Source organism: Ylistrum balloti, unplaced genomic scaffold, assembly GCF_031769215.1.
Source record: "Ylistrum balloti isolate Yb309-2 unplaced genomic scaffold, AGI_CSIRO_Ybal_v1 Utg370354, whole genome shotgun sequence".
In the NCBI taxonomy this organism is placed as follows: Eukaryota; Metazoa; Mollusca; class Bivalvia; order Pectinida; family Pectinidae; genus Ylistrum; species Ylistrum balloti.
In genome coordinates, this window is record NW_026782252.1 from 420282 (window position 1) to 442241 (window position 21960).

At 33.2% G+C, this 21960-nt stretch overlaps 1 protein-coding gene across 1 annotated transcript; it reads right to left on the reverse strand.

The window, feature by feature from the left end:
- Positions 1-2693: 2693 nt before the first annotated feature.
- On the reverse strand, positions 2694-18905 carry LOC132553801 (leucine-rich repeat protein SHOC-2-like). Its single transcript, XM_060218080.1, has 17 exons — positions 18224-18905; positions 12057-12188; positions 11535-11603; positions 10857-10886; positions 10278-10463; positions 9564-9659; positions 9164-9284; positions 8721-8829; positions 8303-8396; positions 7272-7376; positions 6700-6814; positions 6162-6286; positions 5401-5488; positions 4539-4608; positions 4101-4168; positions 3256-3425; positions 2694-2918 (listed from the first exon to the last, which is right to left on the reverse strand). The coding sequence occupies exons 1-17, from the start codon at positions 18479-18481 to the stop codon at positions 2883-2885; spliced, it is 1872 nt and encodes a 623-aa protein (XP_060074063.1). The 5' UTR covers positions 18482-18905; the 3' UTR covers positions 2694-2882.
- Between the last annotated feature and the right edge of the window lie 3055 nt (positions 18906-21960).

Below are 21960 nucleotides of genomic sequence, written 5' to 3' on the forward strand. Positions count from 1 at the left end.
CTTATTTACTATGTACTCTGTTTCAGGACTAGATTTCAGCATGGACTAGTGAACTATATAACCTTACTAATCCTATGTAGTTCTACAAATTATTATGACTTAAAATGATTTGACCTTTAGATTATGAAATAACTTTCTTGCTCTTTAAACAGGTGAACTAAACTACTATCAACTACTAAAATGGAAACATTACCTAGCGATTCTAAATGTTTCACCAGCAACATTCAGTTTATAACATTGGATGGATAGGACATAAGCAAAGTCTACCTGAAACTCTAATTGTTTTGTTCACTCCTGATGTTCACCATTTTTCCATGTATATTTAAGACAAAGCAGTGTTTACATAAATTGTGGCCATTACCTCAATTTCTCTGTCCCCAGTGACCTTTTGAATTTAAAAGTTATAACTGACAAAAAATTTTGGCAATCAATCCTGCTGGGTTCACAAGCAACTTTTCACTATCAAAGGAAAAGTTAATGATTTGAAAATAAAAGACTGAAGGATTTCGGTTACAAGATTCAGTTTGTGGTACAAAACTCTCTGTTCAATGGTATTACAATATCACAAAGAAATATCATCTTTACATAACTACACTTAACATTTCTCTTCACAGGTATAGATTTTGCCAAAAAAACCTCAAAACACTGACCAACCTTTCAAATCAGTTAACTATAATATGTTATGTGGAATAACATGATGCTACATTGTACATGCATGATATCACATCATAGCTGTTGCAATCTTACATTTAATTTTGGACCTATGCAAAAAAAAAAAAGGTGTAATGCTCAGAAAACATAATATGCACCAGGTTTATGCATCATCTAATTTATCCAGTCAATTGTTTCCTGTGAAAACAGCAATATTAAAAAAAAAAAAAAAAAAAAAAAAAGATCTATTCACAGAACAGACTGGATAAAATGAACAACCACCGCAGCTTTATCAAATAGGCTTGGTTTTACATACCAGTAAATTAATGTTTATGCAAAGAAGCGTGTTATATTCTTGCAGGAATCACACACATGAAACCTCTATCATTAATGTAAAATCCATTTCAATTCATTACAACAAATATTTGGAGTTGTGTTAAATTTTAACAAAATTCTTTCTATGTACCAGAACCATTTCAATCACAGACAATATTTTTTTAATTTTCAACAAAATACCAAACATACAAAAATTGAAAAAAGGATTGCTACCCACTTAAATCTCTCTTGATTTATAAACAAGAAAAATACAGTATAGGACAACTGTATAGCAAACTTTTCTTTATTAATAACCAAATACAATAAAAAAAAAAAAAAAATCAAAGAATCTAATTTCTTTGACTGGGCCAGAAAAGTACAACCACCAATCACAAAATTTGTTTGATGTGGTTGTGTATACTTGACGGATGCAACTAGAAAGGAAATGCCAAAATTGAAGAATTACTTGTACCCTGATTTGTAATTCATGATGTCTACTTTTCCCGAAACAAACTTTAAATTGTGTTTCCTACAAATAAACATCTTAAAAACAGTTTGAAAATGTTTATTCGGTCAAGAGCGGAGAAACTTCAACTGCATGTATTCACGATCTGCTGATAATTCAACCTAGTTTTACCAAAGATACTGAATAGGCTGAGCCTTCTGTATTATACAACTGATTTCAAACTATTTGAACACCAACAGGCTTCTACAGGTATCTTGAGTAAACAACTTAAAACACACAGCTCGTATTAAATAGGAGCATCACAGTCAAATAACATATGTTTTTTTGTTTTTCAAATGACTTCGCAAAGACAACACCATAATGTGTACTGCTTGTATCTGAATTAGACACTCATATTTTTTACCAGCTTTCCTTGTGCATTACCAGGAAAAAAGATCTCAGTATGTAGTTAATTCACAGAATAAGACCCCTTGCGAGGCCTAGGGCAATGCTGGGAACAATTCTGTCTATATTTGGGATCAACTTGGCATATCATGGCATGGTTGACCAACAGTGAATCACAATACAGGTAGTCAAACTTACCAGACTGATATCACTTCAATAATTTTGTGATTTTGTGGGCGACACCTACATCAGATTGCAATAACAATCTGCAAAGCAAATGAGTCTGGACCATGGAAACAAGGGCTAATACAAAGCTAAGAACATCATTTTGCAGCATTGCAGGATGAAAAAATCATATATAATCACTACTGAGGATATCCTTTGTGATTTCAAACACACATTTTAGTGTACAGTGTCTGCAAACAATGAACAAGCTTTGTCCATATTTTGTTGTCCCAAGCTAATGTAGTTCTGGCAGCTGTGCCCGAATGCTGTATCCTGTATCTCTACAGCCAAGCATGGTCAATCCCTGTACACTTGGTACAGGTGTCTCTAGCACTCTCAACATAATGTAGTGGAGGTTCAACGGAGAATCGCAATGGCTTATCACCTCCATCCAAAACATTTGGCACATTTGTACATCTCCATTCAGCTTAAAAATTTTCTCTCGTCTGTTTCCAGGCACAGCAACGCACAAAAAAAAAAAAAAACAAAAAAAAACAAAACAAAACAAAAACAAAAACACTAAATGCAGAGTACAGCATGAATGTATACATGTAGCACATTATTGAACCAGTATATATATAATATATATATATATACCTGCAAATTAATAAAATTGAAATATTTTTGGTCTATATATAGTAATCCTGCATGTAACTGTTAAAAATCATTGTTGCATGATTTCATTTTTATAAATATGTGCAGTCAGTTTATAAGTCTCTTGCAGCAACCCGACATAAATAACTCTGCTTTGTGGAATCCCATAATAAAGCAGGGAAAACAGACGTTTAAGATCACAGAACATTTATCACTACTCCATCAGGTCTCGCTGTGTCCACTCACTTCACATTGGGTTGTATGGACTCTGGATTCTCAAATACTACAATGAAGAGGAAAAGAATTTGTTAGTCTGAATAAACAGATTAATGCAGCATCGAAAACAGCCTTTATACATATTAAACTGTATTATGAGCATTTCTAAATATGGAAGAAATTTGTCCAGCTTTGCATTGTTGAACAATCTCACACTTAATGTCCTACCACACCAATAAATCATAAGAACAATTACAGTAACTTCAGTACAAGCCATTCGGTGAAACTAAGTGATGCTTTCTATATAATAAATTTCTATTGCCAGAGTCATTTTTCAATATTTACAAAAATCACTTCAAGGAGCAGTTGTCCTTCATTACAAGATAATTTTAGGAAAAATTTACCTGTATTACTAATGACGGTCCTTTGGCTACAATCTCTGGAGCAATCTGACTAAGAGGACAATTTTCTATGCTCATGATCTGTAGATGACTACACAATACAAGCTCATAGGGCAGGCTGTGGAGGTCTGGGTTGTCATTGATATACAGCGACTCCAGGTTCTCCAATGTACCTACAAGATTAAGCAAAACCACTTTAAACTGTTAGTAAACATATGTAAGTAACAATAATAAATGTGTGCTCACACAACATTATGGTGAGCAATTTTTTTTTTCATAATCTCAAAATGAAAACACAAAATGCTTTTAGATCCACATATCATGTTTGTTGAATGTGTAATGCCCAGTACCAGAAAGAATACCAAAATATGTGGCATTCAGATGTTCCATCTGTGCAAGGGAGGAATGGGGGACTATTTTCAGAAAAGACTGACAGACTGGGAGATAGAGGACATAAACCAAGCATCTGTAAACTTAATATGTAGTGATCTCCTTTTACATATTGTACTACTGAGTTGTGGCCATATGCAAGACTTAATGAGTTCTGGACTTCATTTCTATGAAAATGGACCTACATGCATTTTTGAACTTTTCATCTAAAAACAAACTTGTCTTAAAAACATACCATCATTAACTGAGAAATAGACATTAATTTGAAGACTGACAGATAGATGAACTGGGCAAATTTTAGATTTCCACTGGTTGTCACACAGTCCATAAAAACAGTGTGTGTTGGATTCCATATGCTTTCATATCCTTTCGCCTACTATTTTTCATATAATTACCCAAAACATCTATATAATGTAAGTTAAAGCAACACCTTGTGAAAGAATAAAGTATACAGTTACCTATTTCAGCAGGTAGAGATGTGAGATTATTTTCTCCAGCACCAAGATACTCCAACTTGCTCAGCATCCTTCAAAATGAGAACATATAATTCAAATTTGAAATTCAATGTTCAAAATACCACAGAATCAGAAAGGTCGTCTTCTTACTGCAAAGTACTTTGTAAATTTGTATTCTTTATTTTTCATGTACCGAACAAGGAATTTTATAAAATATGCATAGGATATTTTCGAAAATGCTTTGAGGTTGAAGGAAGGTAAGAACTATGGTAAATATTTCATTATAAAATTATGTTAAAATGTTAAAAATTTGGACATACTGTCCCTAAAACACATGCACAGCTCATATGAGGAAAGTGATGTTTCCAAAGCATGTAAGAAATCAAAGTTGCCTCCTATTCTTACAGTTGTGCCTTAAATATGGACAACATTCCTACTCACCCAACAGCTCGAGGAAGGCTTGTGAGTTGGTTGGATTGAACTACTAGTCTCGTTAGCTCTCGTAACTGACCTGTAAAAAATAACATCAAATCTTATTTTACTTTAGTCACTTACTTATTAATCATTTTAAATGAGATTATTTTTGAAATTATTCTTGTAATGGTTACAAAAACCTCTATAGACAAAAGTGCTTGAACTCAATGCTATCTCACCAAAATATTACAATTAATTTAATTATGCAATATGATGAAAGAAAAAAAATTAAGGGCTACATTAAAGGTCACTCAAATTCATGAAGAATTTCAAAATTTTTACATGAACAAAATGGAACCATCATAAAACTATACACAAAATATCACTTCATAATATAATTGTGTTTTTAGCAAGCATTTCTTGAATAAAAAAGAACATTTCATTACCGGCATTGATAAAAATGGATCTACAAGAAGTCTAGTTAGATCTAATAACAACAAAGTGAACACTGGCTCACATACCATCTCCATTCCCCTTTATCTTTTTCTTATGATCTAAATCTATAGAGGGGCTTATGAATAAAGGGGTTCACAAGATATCTTGTACACAAGCTTTTTATTTCAGAAGTGGCAAACAGTGACCTTTAACTTTTTACAATGAACTTAGACACTCAAAATCTATCTGGGGTAGAACTTGTGATAAGGTGAAGCTATGTTATGAATATGAAAAAGATTCATAAGATACTGTGTATAAAAGATTTTTAATTCAAAAAGGATGTGTCTGTTCCAAAGAGGTTCTCTCATATTTCATGCAAAAAAATAGAAAATGTTTTCAGAACTGGTACAGTTCAAGGAGAAACAAACACAAGTAATCCTCATCTTTCACTTACCAATTTCTTGAGGTAGAGACTCCAATTTATTCTCCTCTAGATCCAGTACTCGTAACTTTTTCAAATTACCTATGCTAGGAGGTAACCTCTATAAGAAAAGAAGAAAAATTGCTCAGATTATTTCCATGTTTATTTTACAGAGTCATTACACATAACCAGGGCATTACATTTAAGTTTTGTTATAAGCTTTCCTAACAATATCAGTAAAAATATAAATGAAAATAAAATATCAAAGTTAAAAAAAAAAAGGCACTTTAAAATCTCATTTAATAATAACATTAACAATTTGGCCTCCTTGTTTATATTCCGAGACATTTACATCAAATGTGTATTTTCAACATCAAATGTATGATTTGGAATAAGCAGACAGCCAGATGGACATTCCATAAAATACATTCTAAACAACTCATGCAGAAATACTCTAAGTAATAGATTTTGTATAACCAAACAGCCGGATGGGCAATGATTGATTTGATTGGTTACACTTTTGTCTTAGTGACATTCCCTATCCCTCGGCATTGTATTATTTATGCATGTCAGCGTTCTGGTGACGCAACACTGTTTGCTGTTTGGTGCCCATATCTCTGATGCAAGGTCTGAATTTTCAGGAACCACTTCTGTGCTACTACACTTTTCACTGTACCAATTCCTCATTTTCCAAGGATACGAGTAAAGCTTAAAAGGTTGTTTCAAAAATATCAAAGACGAAAACGTCACCAACAAAACGTTCAAGAATTAACAAGCATATATATTCATCTTACCCTTAACAAATTATTACTAAGAATTAAAACTTCCAACTTCTCTAAGTTCTGGATGTCGTCAGGGATGCGGGTCAGTTGGTTGGTACCTAAATTCAATTCCACCATATTTACCCAGCTTCCAATGTCTACAAATAATAAATGATGTAAAAGAGCACATTATTGTGTATTATATAAAATGAACACAAAATATAGTAAATTCTGTTGACAATATTTTGGAGATTTATGCATACAAGAAAAATGAAAAGATCAGCTTTGTTTTTAATTTGTCAGCTTTTTTCAGAGTTTCATCTTTTTTCAAAACTAAAGAAATTTTCTACAGAAGACAGAAATGTGTTTTTCTATCAGCTTTTTACTTTAATAAAAGTTAACATTCTGAAATGAGATTTCATTTCATACAAGATTGACAAAATGTTTTTGAAGTTTATTGAAGCTTTGTGGTCATATAAAGGACATTTTTTCCTTTAAAAAAATACACACATACAGAAAGAAGAAAATTGTAGTTCTCATACGTTCAGCTCAAAGAATATGTCAAACTTACCCAGTGGCAAGAAAGTGAGATGGTTGTCCTTCATGTTGAGTTTTGTAAGACTCTGTGCCCGGGAAAATATCCCCAGAGGAATTTTGTTGATCTGATTATGTTCCATGTTAATAGACTGTAAAATACAGAGCACAAAATTACCAAATACAGCAAAAATAACTTGACTTCTCAAAATGATATTTTGCTGAGTAGCTTCATAACTGAACATCAGACAAGAGGCCACATGCTATCCGGAGCAATTGGAGGCCAGTGTCCTGCCTAAGACAATAACCACAACAGACACAGGATAATATATGACCACACACCTTGGATATTTAGCTGAAGATGGAAAGTCTCACATGCTCCTACCTGAACTATAGCAACTTACTTCTGATTGGTGAGAAAGACTATCCTTAACAAAATTCACTTACAACAGAAATGCATTGCAAAAATTAAGCTTGTCAAACAGACAGTGCATCTTAGATGTGTCACTTTTCTTTCTATCAAGAAATGATTTTTAACCCGCAGAGTCAGTAACAAGTTCAACATGAAAGTGGCTTAAATTTTGTTTGGATCATTATAACGGTACTTACATAGACTGAACAGAACTGAGCAGGGCCCCCTGTGGGATAAGACTGAAAAGCATTCCTTGACAGTGTGATGCTGGTCAGGTTTGTCAGACTGGATAGTAGCCCTTCCTGTAACAGCATCAACAGTTATTAACAGAAATCTGTCCCTGTTTCATAATCCATTACTGAATACACATAATAAAGTTATTGTCATTAAGGCATTAACAACAATAACAACAACAAAAAAGAAAACAGTTGTTTCCTGCATTGTATGTATCGTTAAATTTAAAATAAAATGTTTTCATTAGTTTTGAATCTATTTGTAGAATAATGAATACCACTGATAAAAGACTTTCAAGGCTGCTAGTAATTCAAATCATATCAAAAAGAACAACTTTTCATCATGCATTATCCTTGATTTCTTACATCTCTGATTCATTCCTGAACACTATATATTCATTATATATACCATTATCATTTCATTAATGCATCATTTATTTATTTTTCTTCATTATTTATTTATTTATTTATTTATTTATTTATTTAGTTTTGATTACTAGCTCATCACTACAAACAGTCCCATTAATTTTGGATATATATCATTTAACTCTTTTTTCTTGAGAAGAAAGAGAAAAACCTGCATATGTAAATGTCTCAGATAATCTAATTAAATTTCTGAATTTGAATATTCAATAATGTTTAGCGAAAAAAAAAAGAAATCAAGAACTCTTTCAGGATCTTTCATGTAAATCCTTATTTTCTTCATATTTGGTTCTAATTGTAAGTGTCTTGTACACGGGCACAACCACAGTAGCACAGACCAATCTCTTTCCCAGCTTCCTGAGAAACACAAGCCATCATTGATGGAGATTGTCAAACCCAGATCATGCAAAACCATCTTCAGTATAAGATTATATTTCAACATCAATAAATTGGACATTTTCACTCCCCAAGAATTTGGACTTTAAAAATTCAATTACCCAAATTGGCATTACTGTAGTTAAATTATATCTGAATTTAAACTCTTAAACTCTAAAATGTTATTGAATCCATACCGGTAATTGTGATATGTTATTTCCCTCCACATTGAACTCCTCCATGAGAACACAGTGTGCTAGTGTTTTTGGAATACTTGTCAACCTATTGTACCTGCAATACAAACATGTTATGCCAAAGTGTCAGAAAATACAAAAACTGTGAAAGAAGTTAAGACTCTTGTAATTATTTATGTTTCATCGCATCTTGTTACTGAATTATATGAATTACCATTAACAATCAGAACACTGAAATACTAAGCAACATCATGTCATACATTTTGATCAATTTGAATATAAAATCATTCCTCTGTCTATTCAACTTCAAGTGCAAATTTACAATTATATCTATGCAAGATTTTGTACTTAGTAAAATAAAATTCAAACTGAATTTTGTTTCTGGTGCTCAAGGAATGATTGTATTCTCCAGAAATTTTACCTTAATCCTAATCTTGATAAAGATTTAAGGTTTCCTATGGATTCAGGTATGTCCAGCAGCTCATTGTGCTGAAGGTCAAGGGAACATAGCATAACACAGTTACCAATTTCTGCAACAGGAAAAAATATACCATTTTTTACAAAATGAAATAACAGGATATATGATATTGAATTCATAAATGCAAAACAGGTGACACAGAATACATAATGATGAATAGTACAGTATAAAAGTATCATTATCATTTCCTTATTCAGACCATCAAGTCATCTATTTTGGTGAGGCAAGAATAATGTCTCATACTTGCAAGTATGATGTATCAAAATATTTCTATATATTTCACCGAGCACTGTGATTTTTCCCTATCATATTTCAATATATATAAACTAATAGACTTCATAACACAGAGCTGTTACAACAAACTTGTTTGTACTTAATAGACTTACCCTCTGGAAGGTGCTCCAGGTGGTTGTGTGAAATATCAAATGTCACCAAGTTCACCAGTTTTCCTATACCTCTAGGTAATTTAGGAATTTTGTTTTCTCTTAAACTGAAAATTGTTAATTTCTGCAAGAAAAGAATATTTTGATTATTATGTTTGTCACCAGAATACTATTATGCATACTAATTGGTTCATTGTTATGAAATCAAATGTCATTTTAAGAATGAAAGTGAGATCTACTTTAAATGTCATTGCATTCCTTTGCAAGTATATTTTTAGACATCAATTACTGTGTATTGAGGATCTCAATTTCAGTTATTTTTACAATATAAGCTTAGGTGTACGTAAAGTATACACCAAAATTCATGGTACATGTAATATTAGAAAGTCATTGAGTTACTTACTGTTAAATTACTGATATCCTCATCAACTTGTCTAATTCTATTGAATCTCAGAAAGAGCGTTGTCAATGATCGCAACTGGTACACAACCTCTGGGATCTTTGATAGAAAACACATGAAATATACAGATGGAATATCCTAAATAAGATTTGCTATAGTACTTACAGGTCATGTCACAACAATTTTGTTTTCATTGTTTTATTATTGACATTTAGTAAGTTACATGGTGAATCAGTTTGAATGACACATTTTTAGGGTTGAGTAGAGGTGAGAATGTTTGAATAACAATCACCCCCCACCCCCCACCCTTTGCTTTGATCTTTCGAGTATGTCCAAGTAACATATTGAATTCAATAACCAAGTTCAATAAAGCTGATATACATAAAGCCGTTTGACGAATGCATATCAAATTGTTTAACATGATAAATAGGTTTAATCAATATTTAACAGATGTGAGTACAAGATACTATTCATCTTATAAATCATCATACAGAAAGAATAAGTGAATAATTTTCTATAATGGTGCAACATCATTTACTTTCAATGTTACAAAAGACCCATCTCAACTTACAATATATAAGACAAGTGCATATGGCATGCGATGAGAGAACATATTTGGTAATACAGTAATACTGTATTTTTAAAATTATCCAAGTCTTTGTTCAAAACAATTATTAGATTAAAACTAGCCCGAAAGTTCTTAAATATATGCTTTACCTCGTTGAGTCGATTGTGCCTTAGATCAAGCACCTTAAGGAACTTGAGGTTCTGAAGTGAGTCTGGCAGTGTGGTGAGTGAGTTTTCACTCAAACCTAGCTTCTGCAAGTTTGTTAAATAGCCAATCTCTGCTGGTAGTGTACCTAGCTTGTTTCCATACAGGTAAAACTCCTCAAGCTGTATCAACTGTAAAAAAAGTTTCAAGAAAGTATTTCACTAAGTTATCTACAAGTCTTACACTGTCTGGTCTAATTTCATGTAATAGTTCTTGAAGGCTATCATGCAAGGTGTTACTGTACAGTTGTCAATATTCATAAGGGAATTAATTATGGTTTATTTGTGGTTAATAAAGTTTGAAATTGCTTATCCAGCAAACATTTCTATAGTGAATAAAAAAAAAAATCAGAAAATATTTGTTATGCTTTGATATATGGACATCAGTTTTCAGATATGCATGAAATTTATTATTCATGAACTAGTCCAAACCAGGTTAACTGCAAAATACTGGCCCCCTCAAAAATTATATAAATAATCTAATCAGTAAACACTTAAAATGGTACATTTTCAATAATTCCTCACCTCTTTCACAGAACTCGGAATAATTGTTATCTGAAAAATATAAACATGTATCCTGGATAAATATGCCGTCAGATATAATTTTTTGTAATATTTTTTGGCTATCTTTCTCCACAGGTATGTACACATGAACATGAAAAATTTCTAAATTTTATCCAAGAATAACAAGGAAATACTAGAGACATATCATGTGATATAACTGATTAAAACAGTTTGGGATATTAAGGCTTTAAGGGCAAAACAAGCTCTCCATTTCAGTTTCACAATATTCCCAAAAAATTTCACTCCAATAAAACTTGAAAAGAATTTATAAGTCTTTCAAAATGGTACCATTGTCTGCTTCCTTTCCCTTAGATTCCCACCAAATTTTCAGCTCAATGGCACCAGTGGTACTTACAGAGTAGTTTAAAATATGTGTTTCAAGATGGCTACAAAGGTGGCCATATTACATTTTGGACCAACTCAAAAGATAACAACACTTCGTCGGGACCATCACAGAACAATTTCAGGATAGGTTCAAAATTCAGCTCAATCCCATTGGTGGAAGTTTAAAAGTGTATAAATAGAGAAAAAATAAGGAAGAAAGCCATCAATAAGTCAGAGAGACATATTGACAGCAGGTTACTATGGTGATAAATCTAAATGACAGGAATCATATCCTTGGCCCGGGTTTAGCATTACCTGTGATTTACTCAAGTCAAGTCTTCTTGATTCATCTTCTTTACATTTCTTAAATTCTTTTGCCACGTCCTGTAGTTACAACAAATGAAAATCAATAGAGTAAGAATCCAAAATAATGTTAAAAAATAATATATAATACTGTTTGTGGTTATTCATACTTATTATTTTCTTAAATAGTGGTAATTCTTTTTCCAGTATTTATATATTCCAGCACACTCCATATTACATTTTCTAATTCTGAAGATCAAAATTAAATAAAATATCCATCATGATCAGTGCATACAAGGAGCCATATATACCCCGGTAATAGCAGCTCCAATTTCTTTGACACATCACTATAAGAACACTCATCGTAGACAATCTTATTGTACATTTATAAGACATCACACACATACAAGTATTACACGATTACACATCATTCAAAGGTACCCTCCTGTCAGTTACAAGCAAAATTTAAGTAAATTATGTGATTCAGCTGTTGACAAAATGTTAGCATTACAAAGGTAGAGTACGTTAACCTACCAGGTCTGCTTTGAGTGAGGATTTCTTTCCTGGCATGGTGGGTTTGGCCCGGTTCTGGCCTGGGTTTTTAACCGTTACCATCTTTGGTCTTGTAGGATCTACAGGAATGGTGCCGAGACTGCCTTTCTTCTCCTAAAATAAAACACTTTGTAAAATCAGATTACTTTCAAAGACGTCCTGGTTTAAAAAGTATTAAAATGTAAATTCCAAATTTCATGAGTTTCAAAATAAATTTAGATTCCAGTAATACCTCAAGAATGGAAAAAGAAGTGCACTTCCATTTTAAAGGGATCAATGGGAAATGCACAACCTCTTTAGAAATGGCTGAAATTTGTTCAAGAATTCTTAATTTGGTACTGGAGATTGTCTCCAGGTCAGAGTTGATGGTGATACAGTGTTAGATGGGTCAATGGTACTGGCTGTTTCTCTTCAAAAAACTTAGCTGTTTTCCCCAAAAGGAAGCGAAATTCAAAAATTTCCTTCTCCAAGTTTAAGGGAAAATCTTACTATATTTTCCGAATCTAAAGACACAAACAGCTGTTAAATTAAGTGTTGTAGTGGATATGGAATCACCAGTTGCTAGAACGTTGTTAGAAGTTTGTCCAGGTCCTCCAGATTTTAAGACTTGTTCGATACAGTACCGACATTATATATGAAAACTATTTGTATCCTTATCATGGGTACACACCATGTAAAAACTTATTTACTATCAATTTTATCGTGGGTAAGTGAGAGTGTCATCGCAGACCCAGTCCAAATTATTCTGACATTCCCTCAACTTTTATATAATGACTTCAACGTTCAATGAATCCAAGCAATTATACAAAAGTCGACAAAACGTCAGAATAATTCGGACTGCTGCAAACCCAGCAAATAGCATCTAAAAACTACACTTAGCAAGTTTTTGGCAGCTATGGAATCACCATGCCAGCATCTTATAATGAATATTGCTAAATATTAGAATTTAATGAGCAACAAAAACATTTCATTCAACAATAAATTTTAAAATAGTTTTTAATGATAAAGAGATTCTAATTCAATTTTTGTTTATAGATAGATATTTTCATTCACTGAACTATCCTCTGGCACATTTTGGTAATACAAATTACAGAATTTGTCAGGTAAACATCATAACAGTGCTAGTACAATGTGGTTTGTTTGTTTGCAAAAGTGTCTTTTATAACGACCATGCATGCCATAACAAGACAGTCTAAAGCACATGCTTACACATCTTTCTGGTTAATTTTATGTTGTTGTGTTGTGTAGATTTATAAAAGACTTAAAGCATTTTTATTATTTTGGTTAATGTCTCAAAATCCTTATTCATTTTCGTCTATTAAAAAATTCTTATTGAAATTAATTAATTGATGGTTTAAGAAAACATAGTGATCATTCAAATCAATTTTCAACTGATTTGCTGATTTTCCTACACTGACTCAGAAACCATTGCAGAAACTCTTTATCATTACTACCGTAATTTAAGTTATCTTTTTTGCATATCAACACCTGTACTGAAAAATGCATACGTAAATATCTAGATAATACTTATTCATTTGATCATAACTAATTTATGATGACAGGTCTTTAAATGTATTTAAATATATGCATGTTAGTTGTATATATATTGTAAGGACACAGAATTCTGAAGATAAAAATGTCAAAATTTAAGAAGCAGTGCATTAATATATATTGAACACACAAACCTGACCAATTTACAATTACATATTATGTATCATATCTATCAAGCAATATGTTCATGTCTGGTAACAAGTCTGTCCAACAACTCGTATCTATTGCTGTTCTGCAAAATTATATATCTCTGTTAAAATACAGTAATTTTGGAAACAGATATTTAAGTCCTGGGCTCATGCCTTTCTTGTAGAACTCACTACAATTTTGAGAACCCCTCTATCTCTTAGTAAAAGGACTCATCAAAATTTTGGAATTGGTGTTCTGCAAATTATTGCAATACCTTCTTGTAATAAACCTATGTCCCAAATTTAAGAAGATGTACATGTGTTAGCTCCCTTGACTTATTGCAGGACAGATACAATATAATGACAGTATACTATAGAATTTATATAGGTGGACAATGTTAACTGTACGTAACAGGATGGATGTGTTAAATAAATCACTGTGTTTTGAGACGTTTCATTGGAAAAACAAATTGGCCAAATAAAAACATTAATTTCAATACATTTGTCCTTCAGTTATATTTAGTTTTAAAAATTGTTTATTTGAATTGATATTGTATTACACAAGGACTTCCTATTTCAAATCTTCCTTATGGGTTTCAGGAAAATTGTACCAGTCAAGGATGTACAGTATTTCTTACTTAGAACTCAAAATTACCTAGAATTTTATGAAGCTATAAATTAGCTGATTAATAAAATGCATGCATACAAATTGTGAATAAATTCTGAAATTTAAGAGGTAAAAAATCTCAGCTAAAATATCATGTTTTGTAACATTTGTAACCAGTTGTAATTTATGCTTACAATGGAGTATTATATTTACGTTTTTTTAATGTGTAGATAATATAGAATGTATAATGTTGTGTACTATAAAGCAACCTTACGGACAGGATTTCAACACTTAGAAAGCGGCTGAGAAGTTGGTTAGACACAGATGGTCTTGGTGATATGCATCAGGGAATTTGATATCAGGAATGTTGTTGAAATTACTGACAAATTTAATACGAAAGGAGTATGAGATATAGTGAAATATTACGACCTTGACAAATCTAAATTATTCCTGAGAGGATACAACCTTTTTCTATGTATGTGTTATTTAGTTTAAATCAAACCACCATTACAAATAGGTGCTGTATTCCTTAAAACGTTTTGTATAGTTATAATCATGAACATGATTTTTTTGTCTGATGGCTTGATTAGCTAATAAAAACTGACAAAGTCCATTGCATATACCCAACGGAATCAGAAATCAAGGATACAATAGATATTTCCACATCAGCCACTTATCTCAATCTTTTCCTACAATGAAACCAACATGGACAGTTTTCCACCCCGAAGTATGATAAGAATGATGATTTTCATTTCCCTACTGTGAATTTTCCATTTCTGGTTAGTGACCTCCTAGAATCCAACACCTATGATGTTTGCATGTCACAGTTGGTTCGATATTCAATTACCTGCTCCCATTATCATGATATTCAAGAAAGAAGTCACCAACTGATGGATGTTGTATACCTTGTTCTCATTTGAGAATATGACATTACTTATTTGGATTGACCAAGACTTATATGGCGAGTGTCGTCAATGGAGCAGAAGACACTTAATCTTCTGAAACACCTGGTCTTATTCTCTTTATATGTTCTGAAGAGTCTCCTTGTAAATCTTTCTTTTGTTGGTATATTTTGCCGTAGTTTTGTGAAATTTGAGTTTGAATTTTTATTATATTGGCATGCATACGTTGGTATTTTCTATGATTTCATGAGCTGGGATTAGCATAGATATATATCCTACTTCTGAACTTTTTATTGAGACGATGACCAACAAAATCTAATCAAAACTTGATGATTAAAAGCTATGGCATGAATATGAATTAAATCTGTCCAGAGGATCACTAAATATCTTGAACATCAGCTTTTCATTTCAAAAGAAAGAAATCAAAGTGTAGCTTCATATTCTTGTACTAACTTCCAAGATTTTTTTTCTAAAGGTCCAGCAGTGAGTTGATAATCATCTTGGCTGTTACAAAGTCTCAGATCTTTATGGAGCAGTAAATCACTCTCCAATACAGTGTATCACACATTGTACAATACAACCTGTATCTTTATTACAGTGTGTCACACATTGTACAATACAACCTGTATCATTATTACAGTGTATCACACATTGTACAATGCAACCTGTATCATTATTACAGTGTATCACACATTGTACAATACAACCTGTATCATTATTACAGTGTGTCACAAATTGTACAATACAACCTGTATCATTATTACAGTGTATTACACATTGTACAATACAACCTGTATCATTATTACAGTGTGTCACACATTGTACAATACAACCTGTATCATTATTACAGTGTATCACACATTGTACAATACAACCTGTATCATTATTACAGTGTATCACACATTGTACAATACAACCTGTATCTTTATTAGTGTATCACACATTGTACAATACAATCTGTATCATTATTACAGTGTGTCACACATTGTACAATACAACCTGTATCATTATTATAGTGTGTCACACATTGTACAATACTACCTGTATCATTATTACAGTGTGTCACACATTGTACAATACAACATGTATCATTATTACAGTGTGTCACACATTGTACAATACAACCTGTATCATTAGTGTGTCACACATTTACAACCTGTATCATTATTACAGGTTTTACACCTGTATCATTATTACAGTGTATCACACATTGTACAATACAACCTGTATCATAGTGTGTCACAAATTGTCAATACAACCTGTATCATTATTACAGTGTATTATCACACCTGGTGAAGTGTGTCACACATCACACCTGTATCATTATTAAGTGTATCACACAAATCCTGTTAAAGTGTCACACATCACACCTGTATCATTATTAAGTGTATCACACATCCTGTTAAAGTATCACACCCAATATACATTATTACAGTGTGTCACACATTCACCAAAAATTTTGTGTAGAATCACACATTACTATTGAGATATTCAGTGTGTCTAAGATGTAGTTAAAATTAAGTTATTCAAACAATAGTTACCATGACTTTGTGCATAAAGTATTGATATATGAGCAGTTGAAACTCGTTATTTGTAAACACCTCCATTTTAAACACTCCACCATCGAAATTACGATTGTTGCTGAACCAGGTCGGAAAGTTCATGACCTGATCTGGCGAGAGTTGAGGTTTCTACTTATAGAGGAAGCACATGCAGATATGTCTACGGTAAGTTTTTGTTTACAAACATTGTTTGCGAAGTCTTGTCGTAGACTTGAGGTATTTCTGTGATAAACATTCAGTTTTTGGGACATTATTAGAAGGAATAATTAGTTTAGAAACGATACGACGCACAATTATAATGTAAGAATTCAGAACTGGCCTGATGTATGATTGGAAAAAAAGAAAGCGACTGGTGAACGTCTGTACTGTGTCCGCCATGTTTACACACGCGGAATATGTGTATGCGCTATGTCATCGCTACGAGCGGTAATATATGAATTATTGTGGGTCCCACATTGTTTATTTTCCCGATTTTTCAATTTTTATTTAAATTGAAAACAGTCAGTTTTATTTTCTTTAATTAAAGGAAAGTATTTGTTTTGTTACATATATTACGGGGAAAATAAGATAAAGTTTGTTTTTTATAGTGATTTTTACGTATATTGGGGCTTTAAAGTGTATCACACCTTGTATCACACCTGCTGAAGTGTATCAAATCCTGTTAAAGTGTATCACACCTGGTGAAGTGTATCAAATCCTGTTAAAGTGTATCACACCTGGTGAAGTGTATCACATCCTGTTAAAGTTTATCACACCTGGTGAAGTGTATCATACCCTGTTAAACTTTATCACACCTGGTGAAGTGTATAATTTCCTGTTAAAGTTTATCACACCTGGTGAAGTGTATCACACCTGGTGAAGTGTATCACACCTGGTGAAGTGTATCATTTCCTGTTAAAGTTTATCACACCTGGTAAAGTGTATCAAATCCTCTTACAGTGTATCACGTCTGGTTATAACAGAATATATTACCTTACGTTTTGAAGAACAAATTATTGCAGTTCAGCATGAGACCAAGATAAATTTATTTTATATATGCTTAATACTGTGTAAGAATTGCATAAACTTTTCACGGTTGATTTCATTTTCAAATTCTTCCATTTGATTAAATGATTTCACTTTGTGGTCAGGATCAGACACAAATAAATGACAATCTTAATTTTGATATCACTTGGTGGCGACTATATCAGACTAATCGGAAGTGAGAGATAAGTCTAGTACTGGGTAGCACGAGAGATTCACCAGTGAGTCATGTGTACGAAAAAGTATATAAACCTGTTACAATGTATCACAACAGATAATGTGTATTTGATCATCATCACACATTGTACAATAGTATATAATTACATGGCTCTGTGTATCATTCAAACAATATCAAGGGTTTGAAGATGTTACTCACCTTTCCCGAATCAATTGGAGGATCATCAATGTTAATCTCCTCTGTTCCATCTGGACTGTCACCCATAGTGCTAGATACAGAGTTTGAAGGTTTAAATGTACTGTTGTAGTCTACTTGTTCAAATGATCCACTGTGAGGTGAAGAAATGCCGTGTCCTGCAAGAGGTGTAGAAGTTTCTCCAAGGTAGTCAGCCAAACGATATGCTGTAGCAGAATTATCTCGTGATGGTGGTGCTTGACGGTTGGATTTCCGACTCATCACAAAATGTCACTTTTATTGACAGCATGAAAATTCCACTTACACGTGTCTGTCTGTTGTAATAAATCCCCTCACAATCTCAAAATATATTTGTTTAAGGGATCAACTAACTCATGATAAATACCAAAACCAAAAATTGAAGATGGACAATATGCACTAGTTGGGCATTACATTTTTTATAGTTAACCTTTACTCAAGAACGTTCTTCCGCACAGGTTACTCATAAAGATCGAATTTTAGATTATCTAGAATTGTGTTGTTTGCTGTCATTTACAACATAAATCAGCCTTGAGAGGCCATGTGTACAGGAGCAGGTCAAATACACTAGTTCATCACTTCATTGTTCAAGTTTCCAGATAACTAGTGCTGTTATCATCCACATCTAACACGCGAATTATTTCCCTATTATACCCAAATATCGACAGGTTCACGGCATGTCTCCCTGACAACCCATCTGTTTAACAGTTCAACACATGAACACTAATTTTCTTAGCTATGATTAGAGAGGCAATACACAGATAAAAACACGTTGGTTCAGTGATGAGATGAAAACATGTCGATATTCACCGAAAATCGGGCTCGATTTACTGTATAATATAAACCAATGACAGTTAAGTGAAACTGGTCTACAAGGCTGAAGTCATGAGTGTCTGGAAACAAGCTTTGTTCGTAAACAACTTGATCATGCTGACAAAGATATCCTTCGTCCGTCTTTTACACACGATGGTTTCTCACGAAGTCATCCATAGGTGCGAAAACGAGGCTGTGACCCAGTTCCCCCATCTGTTCCCGTCAAAAGACTGAGGAATATTGACTAAAATATTCAATGCTTCTGTCTTTACGAAATGACAAATAATATATTGCGTCGATCAGGCTATTCTTCCGATACTTCTCTATCGTATGTTCATTGCACAAAATTGAAAATCTTCGCGTTAGTTAGTAATCGGCAAATGAAAATACCTTGCATTTTTTGTTGCTGCAGAAAATATTACATAGGTTCTAGACATGCGCGATCAGTATGCGCATTCAGACATTTGTGTAGGAAGTGACGTCAAAGAATAGTCAAATGAGAATTTATTATGTTGATAAAATGACAGTTGTGCACCTTAAGCGCTTGGTAGAGTTTCTGAATTCGTTTAATTACACAGTAAAATGTATAATTACGGTATCTGTGCTGTATTTTGGTAACATTGAAAACAATCAGTCACCATAACATCAGCGTTTGCGTCGACAGGTGCGTGGTAAAAATAATTATATATTTTGTTTGCTTTATGGGTACACTGCAGATCTCTGGTGGAATAGATACTGATTTCTTTCCTGTATTTACACATTCATCGGGGAAGTATGGTACTCTTATTATCTCTGATTCTTCAGTTCACGGTATTGAAAACAGGTGCTCTCACTCTTCGTTGTGTCTTTTGTACAGACTTGATAATTGCAGTGAAAATTTCCCTGTCGGAAAAGATTATACTATGTTGAAAAGAACCCCGAGAGATATTGTAAAATCGTAATTTCACCGAAGTAATGTTATATAAAGCATTCCAAATTTTTGGTGACTGGTTGGTTAATAACTGTAAGAGGCGCGGGTATCCCATCAGGATCGAGTTTCAGAAAAAAACAATAACTGTTTCAAATATTAGTGAAACGAAATGCCCGAACAGAGCACGATTTCATTCCATTGTTATAAATCCCTCAAAGTTTGAGAAAAGATACATTACGAAATCGAAAAAGAGGGCAGTAACCAATGACGTATATTACACACATTGTATATTACACGTCCCTGCAATGATTGTATATGACGGTGATCATATCCCTACAAAGTTTGAAAGAAATCGGTCGTTTGTGGACAAATCAACGTTGTGGCGTTAGTTCGATGGACACACGAGTAAACGAATGACGTATAAACTGCTGTCAAAGACCAGAGAACTTCATTATTTCAAAAGTTGAAAGAAATTGGTAGAAAACTGAAGAGGTCTCCAGACAAGGTTTTAAAGTTGATAAAAACAAAAAATGGGAATTAACTGTACGGTTGAATCAAGGCTGCAGATATAAACACAGCTTAGTGATAACTACTACGTTTTGAAGAGATCCGTTGAAAACGTTTACAACGGACAGACAACGCATATATCTACGCAACTCCCGTCAAAATACTTGAAAAGGAATATGAACAATATAAATGGGTGCATCGATATGTATCCTTATACTTGGTTTGATGTAACATCAGCCTAGTATCACGTATCATGTGTTATACATGATTGGCTTGTTCAGGTTCATGGTAGACCCCCTTGGGCAATCGCAGAGGAATTCAGTCTGTCACATACTACTGTGAGATCATTGAAATGGTAACAATTATGTAGTGGTTCCTGCTTTGTGAGATCAGACTTTGAAACGAGCTTGATAATTTTCTATTTCTTATATGACTTTTGCTTTGGGACAAATTGAACTAATTAATATCACAGGATATGGATCAAGAGGTTATTTTCTTTACTCCTACTAGAGGGATGAAAAGGAATTGACTTTGATTCGGTTTGATTGAGGTAAAGGGCTTCAGTTTTGTACAATTGTAGGTTCTGATCCCAGGTGAACTATCTTACCAGGTTGGTGGTGCAGGTTCTCTACACCTCTTGTTCCCTTCGTAAGAGTAATGATATAGAGACTATATAATGGGCACAGAGAGAGGATATTCTCAATGGTACTGTTATCCCGCGGACCGATATCGTCGGACTAAGTGAGAGGATAGCTCAGTCGTTTAGAACGAATGCATACATACGTAACCCAGCTCTGGAGCAGATCTAATGCCTGTAGTTCTGTTTCTTAGGAAGCTAAGAAACGACTGTTTTTACTAATTGTACCGGATGACATGCTACGGGTCTCCTGTATGTTGTTCAATAAGCTAGCCACCACTGCTACTAAGAGACCCCTTCCCAAAATTACCATTCCTGTTCAGTGGTCGATAAATTCAACACAAATGTCAATATAAACCAGCTGTCTTTGACTCTGGAGTTGTTGGGCTACAAATGAAATTTTCAAAATGACTGCCATTACGTCCAGAATTCTCGTAGAATAGTCTTGTCCTTGTGTAACGGATTGTTTTTTACTACAACTACCAGTCTGTCGTTGCATTACTATATCAACCCAGATAACTCGAGTTTGCCTTTTAGATATCTAATTATTGGATGATATACACATGACACTGGTGGTAAATGTCTACGCAACTCATATTATTTATTTACCAAACAAAATACAATATTCAATTTGGCATTTTCCAGCAACACGAAGTAAAATCAACAAAGACGACCAAGACCATACAACTCAGTGAAACCATCAAGAAATTACCAACATATTAACATAATCATAGTCCAAACTCAAATTCGATGAAACTATGGCAAAAATGAAGAAAAAAAATGAACAAAGTACAAGGTAAATAAGACCATGTGATCCGGAAGAGTAATTGTCTTCTGCTTCATCATCGACACTGC

Bases quoted from the DNA above. Each gene is read 5' to 3' on its own strand.
- LOC132553801 (XM_060218080.1), bottom strand. From the start codon at position 18,481: ATGAGTCGGAAATCCAACCGTCAAGCACCACCATCACGAGATAATTCT. The intron at 9,660-10,277 runs GTAAAGCATATA...TTTCTATCAAAG, and splicing joins GGCACAATCGACTCAACGAG to ATCCCAGAGGTTGTGTACCA. The intron at 2,919-3,255 runs GTAAATTTTTCC...TCTTCATTGTAG, and splicing joins GACCGTCATTAGTAATACAG to TATTTGAGAATCCAGAGTCC.